The sequence below is a fragment of the Plasmodium berghei genome (assembly GCF_900002375.2).
Source record: "Plasmodium berghei ANKA genome assembly, chromosome: 13".
NCBI lineage: Eukaryota > Apicomplexa > Aconoidasida > Haemosporida > Plasmodiidae > Plasmodium > Plasmodium berghei.
In genome coordinates, this window is record NC_036171.2 from 978,485 (window position 1) to 991,711 (window position 13,227).

General features: G+C 21.7%; 5 protein-coding genes across 5 annotated transcripts; 3 read left to right on the plus strand and 2 right to left on the minus strand.

Annotated features, from left to right (window-relative positions):
• Positions 1 to 661: 661 nt before the first annotated feature.
• Positions 662 to 1,815, minus strand: PBANKA_1324400 (60S ribosomal protein L27, putative; the record flags this gene model as incomplete). Its single annotated transcript, XM_034566838.1, has 4 exons — positions 662 to 740; positions 991 to 1,101; positions 1,300 to 1,539; positions 1,805 to 1,815. 4 exons carry the CDS (start codon positions 1,813 to 1,815, stop codon positions 662 to 664), a joined length of 441 nt encoding a protein of 146 aa, XP_034423396.1.
• Positions 1,816 to 3,046: 1,231 nt separating this feature from the next.
• PBANKA_1324500 (snRNA-activating protein complex subunit 3, putative) lies at positions 3,047 to 4,849 on the minus strand (the record flags this gene model as incomplete). The annotated part of the gene is made up of 1 exon (XM_034566839.1): positions 3,047 to 4,849. The coding sequence occupies one exon, from the start codon at positions 4,847 to 4,849 to the stop codon at positions 3,047 to 3,049; it is 1,803 nt and encodes a 600-aa protein (XP_034423397.1).
• Positions 4,850 to 5,603: 754 nt separating this feature from the next.
• On the plus strand, positions 5,604 to 6,988 carry PBANKA_1324600 (apicoplast ribosomal protein S10 precursor, putative; the record flags this gene model as incomplete). Its single annotated transcript, XM_034566842.1, has 5 exons — positions 5,604 to 5,750; positions 5,937 to 6,133; positions 6,242 to 6,363; positions 6,489 to 6,762; positions 6,913 to 6,988. The coding sequence occupies 5 exons, from the start codon at positions 5,604 to 5,606 to the stop codon at positions 6,986 to 6,988; spliced, it is 816 nt and encodes a 271-aa protein (XP_034423398.1).
• A 687-nt stretch (positions 6,989 to 7,675) lies between these two features.
• Positions 7,676 to 9,582, plus strand: PBANKA_1324700 (conserved Plasmodium protein, unknown function; the record flags this gene model as incomplete). The annotated part of the gene is made up of 5 exons (XM_034566843.1): positions 7,676 to 8,563; positions 8,740 to 8,825; positions 8,935 to 8,981; positions 9,118 to 9,184; positions 9,504 to 9,582. 5 exons carry the CDS (start codon positions 7,676 to 7,678, stop codon positions 9,580 to 9,582), a joined length of 1,167 nt encoding a protein of 388 aa, XP_034423399.1.
• A 668-nt stretch (positions 9,583 to 10,250) lies between these two features.
• PBANKA_1324800 (conserved Plasmodium protein, unknown function) lies at positions 10,251 to 12,352 on the plus strand (the record flags this gene model as incomplete). The annotated part of the gene is made up of 3 exons (XM_034566844.1): positions 10,251 to 10,305; positions 10,414 to 10,561; positions 10,726 to 12,352. 3 exons carry the CDS (start codon positions 10,251 to 10,253, stop codon positions 12,350 to 12,352), a joined length of 1,830 nt encoding a protein of 609 aa, XP_034423400.1.
• Positions 12,353 to 13,227: the final 875 nt, after the last annotated feature.

Consider the following 13,227-nt stretch of genomic DNA (forward strand, 5'->3'; position numbering starts at 1 on the left):
AAACATTATTTGTTTATCATCATCATTATTATTGTTTTTTTTTTTTATCATTATATCTAATTTATATTTGTTATATTGGCTTGCATAGTTTTATATGTATTTTATTTTTTCCTATTCTTATTATTTGTCTTATTTGATATTATTTATATTATCGCATGTATTATATCCAATTTTTAAATTATGAATTACCTTAATTTAAATTTCTATAAACTGGAAATTTTAATTTTTTCCCGACTATTATAAATAAAAACAATATATTACACATAATATCATGTTTTCGTATTTTTTGTATTGTTTTAATTTTCCTTGCTAACAAAAATGAAAAGATAAAGATAGTGCTTTAACACCCTAAAGCCTTAACACAATTTAAATTAAAACATATTTTGCATTGCTATATAAATGATTTAATATTGTACGTTGATCACAATACTAGTTTATAATTAATTCGCATAAACGGGTCCAATTATTTTATTTTTTTACAATATTAGGTTATTCTATATAATATGCGAGTTTACCATTTATTAATTATTGAATAATGTTAATATCTTAAAAATTTAAATATATATTATAATACATATTCGTAACATGAATCTACATAAATATGAAAAAATTTTCATTAAACTATCTGAAAATGCAGGGAAAAATTACTATTAAAACGCAATTAGAAATATAATTTTTTGTGTAAAAATGAAACATCCTTAGATACTTCTCCAGTTTTTTTATTAATTGGATCTAAGAACCTAAAATTGGAAACAATAAAAATAAAAATATAAATGAAGGGGCGCCATCAAACAACATAAAGTTATATATGAATAAAGTCAATATATAAAAGTAGTCATAAATATGTGATTAAATAAAACGATAGGTGCATCATATAGTTAAAGATTGATGAAAACTATATTTTTGAATATGTCGTTATTTTTATTTTCATAATTTTATTCATTTGTGACTAAAAATTGCTATATAAAAAATAAAATAAATAAAACTTACTTATCTCTAAATACTCGTCCTAATTTTTTAATTTCCTTCTTTTTGTTTTTTGACCTTAAAATATCATCGGATGCTAAACTTTTAATGTCAAAATCATTAGCAACTTGATATCTAAACAGAAAACAAATGAAGAAATATATAAGCAAGTAAAAATTAGTTTGTTGAAAGAGGGGGAATTATACCATATAAATGTTTTCTGATTATATAACCATATATATATGAATACATAATGTCGATTTTATATATGTATGAACCATATAAAATGGATATAACAAAATTATATGTGAATTTTATATGTTTTTAAAATACCTAGTAGGTAGGATATGGTTAACATTAATGTATTTTACAAAGGCTTTAACTTTTGATCTCTTTATTATCTTTCCTTTGGACATTTTTTTTGTAACTCTTAATGGGTGTTTTTCGATTCCTGCAACTAAGCAATAGCTATAAGGTCTTTCCCTTGTTTGTCCTTCATAGGTATTTATTATAATAGCTTTTTTACCAGCTCTTCTTCCATTTAGCATTATAACAACTTTTCCTGGCTTAAGTCTGTAAAGGGTAAACATATATAATCATAATTTATAATATCGGTATTATAAAAAAAAATAATAATAGCGAAACGACAGCCATTCTACAACGAAGGCATCAATAGTAACTATTTTTTGCATATCAATTATGAATAACCCCATTTATGTTCCACGCCCCCCCAAAAAAAAAGTTTATAAAAATTCCCGCATAAACCATTATATATATATATATATATATATTATGCAATCATTACAACATAAAAATAAATGTAATATGCATAACTTACAATTTTCCCATTTTTGATGATTTGTTTTATAGAATAATAATTGGTTTCTTTCTTTTTTAAAAGATACTTGAAAAAGTAAAATGTAATTTGTAAAGGATTGGTTCCTTTTTTATTTATAAATTTTTTTTATATTAAAAAAAATAAAAAATTAATATTCTTTTGTTATTAAATTATAAAATAAAAATTTAAAAATATATTTTATTTATGGCTTTCAAAAAAATAAGTGAAATGCAGCAATTCAGATATATATTTACTATATATGAACTGTTTTATAATATATTTTAAGAAAATAAATAAGCGTACAAAAATGGTCAAATTATTGCATAATAAAAAGTATATGCATATGTAATCATATAATAAATATATAGAAAACATATATAGAAATATGTATATATATAATGTTTGCATACATATATTGCTATAATAGGCAATGATTATTGTATTTTTTTTTACGGAAATATTTTGCGATAGAGTTGAGGGGATAATCAATTACAAAGAGGGCAATATCAAAAAAAAACAACAAAAATATATAATAATTTAATTAATAAAAAAATTCATAAAATATACAAGGTTATTTCTCATAAATAGTCAACTATTTATAATATATATATTATTAATTAATATAATAAAATTTTTATAAAATTTTATGTTATAAAATAATTATTTATTTCCATTAACACAATAAAAATAAAATAAGCCTATTAAAAAGTAAGGCCTTTAAAAATGCATAGAATATTTATTAGTATGTATTATTTATATCATAATGATATTATGGCTATATACAACATATTTAATAACATAGTATATAAAATTATTTCCGAGGAATAAATAATTATTAGCCAATTAAATATATGAAATTATATAATGTATTACTTGGTCATTCTCAAAAAATTAAAAATAAAGGTTTCTTTAAGTGTAAAGATATGTGCTATATATATAATTAATTATTTATAGGGGGAAAAATATAATGTTAAAAATGTATTTTTTAAATGCACATTTCACTTATATTTTTTTTTACTAAAATAATAAGTATTCCCCTATATGGATTATTCCACTAAGAAAACCATATGTATAATATAAAAGAGGAAGACAAAAAATATATTATAAACATAAAATAAAAAAAATTCACATGGTTTTTACAAATTTTATAAATGGAAAGCATCATTTCCTTATCCATAAAATATGGTATTAAACAAAAACAATATTATTAATTATTTATTAAAATAGCTATTTTCTTTCCCCTCAAATGTCGTTGATATATTGAAAGTGCTTCATCATATCATCAACTGGTTTTCCATTTGAGTCTAACAAAAACAATTCGAAACAACCATCACACACATATGATGGATTTTCTTTGAATAAATAACTATCTATAATAATTTTTTGTGCTATATTTTTGTGACAACATATGCAATATTTCGTTGCAATGTTTGGTTTAAAAGTTCGAATTGGATATTGAGAAATATCTTTATCTCTAAATTTATTATATTGTCTTACATTACTAAAAATAATTCTATGTTCACAATTCCCTTGATGCAAAAAACAGCATTTTTTGTATAGTGGAATTTGTATATCTTTAAGAACTGCTTTATCTTGGTTTATTTTATATGGATGCTTAAGAAAATCATCTAAATTATTACAACTATTAGATGAAGCTGTGGATGAAGATATATTTTTTCTATTTTTATAAAAATTAATTATGCATGTTGAATAATCCAATGCATCTTTATCTCTTACATCTGGATATAAAATACCATCAATGTAATATACAGATCCTGAAAATTTTGGAGTACCATAATTTGAAGTATCAAAGCAGAAAAAAACATCTGTTAAATTAGCTAATGTCTGTGTTGATAATATTTCAAATTCTGCTATTTTTATACCTCGAATTGGGTGATAAAAAGAAACAGAAATTATAAAAATATTGCTACATGAAAGACATTTCAATTGCTTTGTATTTAAAACTAAATATTGTTCTTGTGTGTAAAATGTATCAATAGTATTTTGATTTATATATATTGATTTTAATATAGTATTATTAAAATCGCATACCAATTTAAACGTTTTTGATATTGTTTTTTTTTTTAATTTTGCTATAATCTGATATTTACTAAATGTATTATCTTCTATTTTTGGCAACCAATCTAAATAGCATTTTGTTCTGTTCAATACTTTTCTTTTTTTATAATTACTTGCTACTTTTTTTAATACATTCAAATCAATTTTATGTTGCCAATTATTACAATTATAATAAACTACGTGATTAATAATCTCGCTAATGTTTGGACTACGTACACCTGATAATAACACTTTTATTAAATATTTATAAAATTTTGTTTTTATTTTATCATTATTTTCACGATTTTCTTTATTGGCTAGTAAGACATTGACCTTTTCCTCTTTTTTCTCTTCATCAGAAAACTTTTCCACTTCTTTTATATATTTGGAATGATTCCCCATTTTGAGTCTTTCATTTATTTTTTTACATTCTTCTTCAAATTCGTTTATGTCAACAATTTTAGGTGTAAATTCCTTTGGAGTCGTGCGGTATATCCATTCCATTTTGAGTTCCTCTTTTATATGAATATTATAAAATTTTTCAAAAAGATGAATATTTTTTTTTATTTCATTTTTATTTGTTATTACTGTATCAATAGAATCGATTATTGAAAATGGCGATTCTTTTTGAATAATATCATTTAACTCGTTATCATTTTCTATATCCTCATTTGGAAAATTATTACTAATACTATGGGTATTACTACTACTCATTGTGAGTATATTGTCAGTTTGATTGTTATTATCCTTATTTTCTCCAGCAATATTTTTGAGATATTTCATAAACAGTTTCTCATTTTCACTTTCACTTTCGAAATCGTCATTTTGTTTTTTATTTTTTGTTTGTTTTTTTTCATGATCCCTTTCTCTATCATTTCCTTCCCCGTTCTTTAGTTTATAAAAATCATACTCATTTGTCTCAAACAAAACATTTATGGGGAAGTGGGGAATTGGCAAATTAAATGAACTATATTTTCTTTCATCCATAAAATATGCGAACAAATTATACAGATAATAAAGGAAAGTATAATATTTATCTAGTTACCACTATTGCTCAAGAAATGTATAGAGGGGAAAGGTGTGGTAAATAAATACCCAATTTTGCAAAAAAAATTAACATAAAATGGGAGAAAAAAAAAAAAAAAATAAAATAAAAAAAAAAATAAATATATAATAATATTAAAAAAAACGGAACCAATATGAAAAATAGCATATAATGAACTAGCAAATCATTTAGTTTTGTTTTCGTTTTTTCTACTTTTTCTTTTTATAATAAAATGAGCGTTTGTATGCACCACAAACTTTTTGTTTTTACACAAAAAAGTACAAGAAAAAATAATAAAATTAAAAAAATAAATTTTCTCTAAATTGTTTATAATATACACAATTTCAAACCACAGCTACTATATTCATAGATACATAAATTGACCTTCAAAATGGGGGATGGAGCTTTCTTAGGACAATTCGGATGTGTAATCTTTTATGTGTAAAACTTTATAGCATTAAATCTGATTTATTATTCATATACATACATATATATTTCGATTAAATACTTAGTTTGAAAAAGATAAAAAATGAAAAAAAAAGAGGAATAAACAAAATGTGATTTTAATACCTACGATTTAATTAGCATCATAAATGCTATACATTCTAAGGGAAAAATTTTAATTTTTCTATTATAACATTATGAAATAATAAAAAGAGAAAAATAGAATATTAAAGCAAACACATATTCAGAAAAATGAACTTGAAATTTCATTTTATTTTTTTAATAGTATACTATACTTATAATGCTAGCGAAGCCTTTAAAATAAAGCCAATACAAAAAACACCATTCCGTTTCGAAAGAATAAAACCACTGAGAAAATTCACAAGGATTTACAACAATGTAATAAATTGAAAAAAATATATTTGTACATTATATTCATTTTCTTGTAATTTATTTATATGCGAAAATTTCAAGAGTCTTTTTTATTTTATGATAATATAAAGAACGAAGAAAATATTTACAAACTATTTGATTATTATTAAGCAGTTTTTCATATATGCTCCCCTTATTTATATCATTTCATAGGAAGAAAAAGTTTATAGCGATTTAAAAGAGTTAGATATTATAAAAAAGTGGCAAAACAATTATCACCTACGGATTGTTTTGGATTCATACTTTTCTGATCATTTACAAAAAGCTGTTTTAAATATTAAAGAAAAAATTAGTCAGTATCCACAGTTTATTATTTCTGGACCAATCCCAAAAAAAACGATAAGGAAACGGTAAATATAACGAGACAGCTACTACTATTCCTATTACAATTTCGTCTATTTCACTAGTTTAGTACATTGTTAATTTGGGAATATATTTGTCTCCATTTTTTTCCGCAGATTTACTTTCTTAAGATCACCCCATGTTGACAAGGACAGCAGGGAACAATTTGAAATAAAACAATATGGCTGTAAATTAGATATTTTTTTAAATTCCTCAATTAGTTTAAAAAATAATCAATGTAAGTAACAAAGATAATATGATCATACTTGTATGCAAGTTTACTTCGAATAAGACCGCGATCTCTCAGTTTGTTCACGCATGCTCATTTTTCATGCTCATTTTCTATGCATATTTTTTGGGTAGTCACTAATTTTTTATCAGTAAAGTTGCCTCGTTTTGTTGGATTTGAATACTACTTTGAGGAAAATTATAAGGGCTTAAAAAAAGAAGACCTTAAAAATTTAAGAAAAAAAAAATACGTTAGTAAATATTATACTAATGTACTCAATTCCACGGAAAAAAAAAAATACGTGGATTTATTATTAGAAAATTCCAAATATATGAATGTAAGACTACCAAGAAATTTTTTTGACTTATACAAATATCCTTTAGAGGTGCTACATCATTACTACAAAAAGTAAGTATATCACTTTATAGTTATTTGTTTAACATATTTTATTTTGTGCGCAAAAAAAATTATATATAATATTTTTAATTAATACGCTTATAATTTTTGTTCTTTTTTTTCGTTCTTTTTGTTCCTTCCCTTTTTTATTATTTTTTATAGGACTATGGAAAAAAAAAAATGGTACCATGAAAATGAAGAACTAATGAAAAAAATAGAATCTCTTTCTTTTGATTAGCTAAGTATATACCAAAATAAAAGTGAAAAAATCAGAAGATTTGATCGTATTTGATCATGGGATTTTGTTGATTGAATGAAATAATGAATTTAGGTTTTTCGTTTTTTGCAACATCAGCAAATAAAAATAAAAAAAATAAATAAATATCCAAATAGTTATAAAAAATTCGAAAAAAAAATAATGAATCGCTATACTATCACTGAATTCTTTGATGTATACATAATTTTACACAAAAGTGTAATTGCGATTTTACAAATAAACCAAAACCGGTATGCAAATATTTTTCATAAGTTATTCTACAAATAGGGATTGTAAAATAAAAAAATAAAAAATTCATTTAAAAAATAAATAAATAATGTATTAATAGAACAATGATGATACACACGACATACGAATTGTGAACCATTCGGATAATACTAGATCAATAACATATGTACTTATAAAATAATCGTGTTTTTTCATCCTTTTTATTTTTTATTATTTTTTTTTTTTTTCACATTTTTTCTATATTAAATTTTATTTAATATACTTTATTTTTTTTTACAATGTTTATACATTTTTAATAATGTGCATATTTAATAAATTCCAACAAATTTTAAAAAGTTTTATTTTTTTTCGTTCTTTTCTTTGCATATTATTTTCCTCCACAAATAATAGCCATTATTTAGTTATCTTTGTCAAAAAAAGATGAAAGATGAAATAAGATCTTGCTATAATTTTTCAGTTAAAAATGTTAATTTTTTTAAAAATGCATTAGCTTTATTGAATATTGATGATAATAAAAATAGTATGAAATCCAAAAAATCTACAAATAATAATGTAGAATTGGACAACTATATTTTATTTAATTTATTTTATGAGGGTCTAATGCTTAGAAGTTTATCTAAATGCAAGCAAATATATTGTTTTTTATTTATAGATTCAAATTGTTTTGCTAGTTATAACATTTTTGAAAATGAAGAATATGTAACAAAAATTAAAAAAAATGGAAATAATAATGTAAAAAAAAAAAGGTCAAATATATGTAATAATGTAAATTACTATGATGAAAATGAATCGATAAGTATTAATTCCGACGATTTATTTACAACACATATTATAGACAATGAAAATAAAGAAGTAATTAAATTAAAATCTGTATCTCCATTTAAAGTCCAATATACTGAAAATGAGAAGAACGAATATTATATTAGAAAAAAAATATATCAAATGGATAACAAAATAAAAAATTCTGTTGAGTTCCTTGTGTCTCCATATAAATTATTAAGCGCATTAGAATTTTTAGATCCTGTTATATTAAATATTAAATTTGATTATATAGACAGAAAATTAATTTTACATTTAATTGATGAAGATGGTGATACATCAGAAACTTTTATAAGTATAATTGTAGATTATTATTATAAAATATATAAATTAGAAAAACATACATTTTTAAATAATGATTATACTTATTTTATTTTGAAATCAACGCTTTTTTCATTTTATCTAGAATATTTAATTAGATATAGCGATGATCATATTACATTTTATATAAATCCTTATGTTGATGATAAAACATCAATTCTCAAAATCGTAAATACTTAATATTAAAATATATATTATATGACCATTTGCTTTATTATAAATAAAAACCTCTTTTTCTACAAATTGAATTTTATTTATAGTAATAAAATAGTTACTAATTTAACACTCCTCGAATTTATTTAATTATATCTGCATACATATGTATGTATTAATGTTTTTTATAGGAAACGAAGAATAAAAATTACCAAAGGTCAGTTAACTTGATGCCAAAAGAAAATTTCGAAGATTTTAAAATCATAACAGAACAAAAGTAATATTGTCTATATATGTGCATATTGAGAAGCATATAATGTAATTTTATTCTTTTTAAGTGATTCTTAATTTTTATATTTTTTATTCATCGTCTTTTTTTTTTTCAGATTTAATTACAGAGTTCGAGATTTGTCGAAAATTCCACAAGCCCTAAGTATTTATATATGCATTTATTTATAATGTACAACCTTTTCAATGTTGAAGGGAATGTATTTTTTTTTTTTTTACAACATTTGTATATAATATATTATTATACCTGCTTTTTTTACTATATTATTTTTTTTTACCAGATATAAGTTCTTACATTAGATTGGATATTCAGGAAAATGGTGTTCTACGTCTTCAGTTTACTTTAAAGTAAATAAAACTGTTTATAAATATACACACATATATGTATCATTATTTAATAGCTAAATTTCAAAAAAAAATATATGCCTATATTTTATTGTTATGTTTTTAAAATTTATGTAAACATAGTTAAATCGTGTGTACAATGAATATATAAAGTTCTTTTGTCGATAATTTATTTTTTTATTTATCTAAGCCCTTTATAAATATAATAATTTGTTACATTGCTAATTTTAATATAATGTATCTCCTTCTCTTACTAATTTTTTTTCATTTTTTAATATTTTTTTATTTTATTTATCTATTTTAATTTTTTTTTTTTTTTAAGAGAATACAATATGAATGGAACTCACTTGTGTTACTTTGTACAACCCGTTTTCGAAACAAATTCTATTACACTTTTGTAATTTGTATATCGAAATATTGCCATAACATATGCATTTATTATATGCTTGTATTTTTTTTGTAAATCTCATATATCCATGATTATATTCACTGAATAATACTATAATTACAATTTTATATTTCTTCCAAACTGTTAATGAGTACAAATATAAAAAATTGCAATTTTTTAAATATATATCACTTAAACATACACCTAAAAACGCACAAAATAATATTTAAGAAAAAATACCCCAATATTAGAATCGTATATATATATATATATATATATATTAATGGATCCACACATTCACCGTTTTTGTACGGCATTATTTCCAGCTCAAATTTATTTCTTTTTGTAAATATGTAATGTATTTCCACTTAAAATCTACATTTATGTCTTACTAAATTTGTATTTTTTAAATTATTAATTTATTCCCTTGTTACTTGATCTTTAACCCATTTTTCACGCGATACTTTCTACAGAATTTGTTATTTACAAAAATTTCGTTAAAAAATAAATATATGAAAAAACTATTAAATTTTCATGTTTAATTATGTATTTTGCAGGATATTCTATTTCGCCATCATTTTAATTTTATGTAGATTATCCTGGGATTATTATATTTTGTTTTGTTTTTTGTGTGTGTGCGACTTTTATTTGCCTGTCCAAATATAAATATGGTTAAAAAAGATGAATAATAATTATGGGAATTTATCAAATGAATATCAAAAGCAAATTATAACAGGTATATTCCTTTTACAGTTATTTTAATTTATAATTTTTTAAAAATTGTTTTTATCTTTTCCTACAAATATGAAAATTTTTCCTTATTAAATCTTTCTACTTTTCATAGCATCCATAAGAAAAGAAGTAAAAGAAAATGAAGAAATATATAATTCGAGAATGTATCCAAATAATAATTTGGATAAAAACGATTTTATTTTATATCTGGAGTTATTATTTGAAGACTTGGTCATTTCGAGGTATTTGTTTGATATAAGGTAATGGAAAAAAAGTGGAAAGGTTTAATTGTTTTTTTTATTAGACTTATTTGCATATAATAATAAAAAAATGCAATTGGATTTTCATGTATTAATATATATTCTGCATATAGCTCTCAATTTAATTGCAAATATATTTTTACAAAATAAAAAAATGTTTACAGAGATAACCAAGGTACATCAATCCGTAATAGCGTTCAAATTACAAGATTTATAATAATGAAAAGTGAAAATCATATAATGGGAACTTGCGTATCCGATAAAATAATATTATGCTATAATAATGACAATGAAAGTAATATGATTTTAAAAAAGATTATTGAAAAATTAAAAGAAGAATATTGCATTTCATTAAAATTAGAAAATATTGTAGACAATAATTATGGGGAAATAGAAAAATGTTTATTGTCTTATATAATTCAATTTACATTAGTTTGCAAATATTTAGAAAGTGGTAAATGGATACATATTGGAGACAACATGGATACAATTATAGAATCAAAATTTTATGACAATAATTGCAAATATTCCAATTGTATTGGGTTTAAATTTAATATACTAAATAATGAATATAATATATTAAATGAAATAAAAAACCAAAACTATAAATATATAATTAAAATGCATTTAAAAATTAGTATTAATATTTATAAAGTATTACCATTAAATGATGTATGTGCAAATATGTATGCCTATTGTTTACCTCGTTGTTCTATGAAAGCAACCATTTTAAATATTGTTGAATCTAATATAAATGAAAAAAACAAAATTAATTATAAATCATATTGGCTTGACACACATGGATATATGTTAAATGATACTAGTATTGAAAAAATTGTTAAAGTTAAATTATATAAAGGTGTATTTAATTATCCTCAGGGTGTTTTATTAAGAGAAAATATTTATAAAATTAATATGCCAATACAAAAAAATCAATTTTTTTATATTTGCAAATTTTTAAATAAATTTAAATTATCGAAAAAATCAACAATTAAATTATTGACGTATTCAGAAGGTCTTAAATTTGATCCCATTTATAATGATATTTTGCAAAAAAGTGCTAAACAAAATATAGATCAAGATCAATTTTATAACCAAATACAATTATTATGTAATAATCAATTTTATCAAAGTCAAATTAATGACGATCTTTTTGATCAAAATAAACGAGAAACATTTTATAACAATCCATATAGTATGTATGGAAATACTCTTACAACTTCTACTAAATCTATAAATATAAATTTGCCTATTGGACCAAAAGAAAATACCCTTAATAAGAGAAATAATATATTTTTAAATGATATACCAAAAAACATTGACACATTTCTGACTGAGTCAGCTCAAAACTATCAAAAAATAATTCGAAGTAACACTGGACATATCAGAAATAACAGCGATAATAATCTGGAAAGTAATAACAGTGGAAATAGTGGTAATAGCAATCATTGCGAAATTAAAAATCGATTTTCCAAAGAAATCAAAAATTTACCTTTGCAAAATAAAGATAAAGATTTAGATGAATATTTGCATCAAGCTGCAAAAAATTATAAAGCTATAAACCCAGGAAATATAGATAAGGATAATAATGATAACATATTTGATAATATTAATCCACAATTTATTTTTTCAAAAGATTTTCAAAATTTTATTGATAATATTGGTGAAGTTGCAATGTATAAAAATGATCAATTAAAAACAGTAGACTTTAATGAAAGAGAAAAAAAAAGACCAAATTTTGTAATAAATACTAAACAAAACCATTTAGGAAAGAAAAAAACAAACATATAAATAATTTCTATATTTTGATTAGTTATAAACTAAACCCTCATATTATGTATATAATATGTTTAAAGCGATTTTACCGAAACATATGCTTTATAGTATACTCAAACATTGGGTTTCCACAATAAGTAAATAAAATTAATACTTTTGAGATAGACACATTCATAAAAATATATATATATGCATATATAATAACAATAATGGTATGTTATTACCTTAAATTTGTTTAAAGTTTATTATCATTCTAGCATAATATATCCATCTTTCATATATATAAAGACATGAACATTTTGAATGGGATTAACGGCTAATGCATATTAATTTACTGTGGGTAAATTGCGTATGCGAATAAGTTTATATGTATATATATCTCTTTCTATCTCTCTCTTTATATATACATACATACCTATATTTGCTTATTTATTTTTTATTATGTTTCTATGTTTGCTAATTTCATTATACCTTTTCACGTTTTATCACCCTTTTATTATTATTGTGATTAAAGCGATTTACCAATTGCAAATGAATAATAAAATTTTATATTTGCGGTTATATATTAATTAATTATTTTATTTTTTATAATTTTTTTTTTGAGTATTCACAATTTTTTTGTTAAAAAAACTGTAATATTTCGATTAAATAAAACAACTACAATTATATTTTTTATTTTTGTTTGCTCTTCCCCCGTTGATCATTTAAAAATGCGAATACAAAAGTTTTTTATTACCGTTACGAAAGATATTAATTCAAAAAATAAAATAACAAATAAAAATAATACTAAATATATCTTATAAAATAATACAAATTTATAATAAAATATAAATAACATAAAATAAACAATTTCAAGCAATTTTCTATAAAAAAATTACCCAATAAAATGT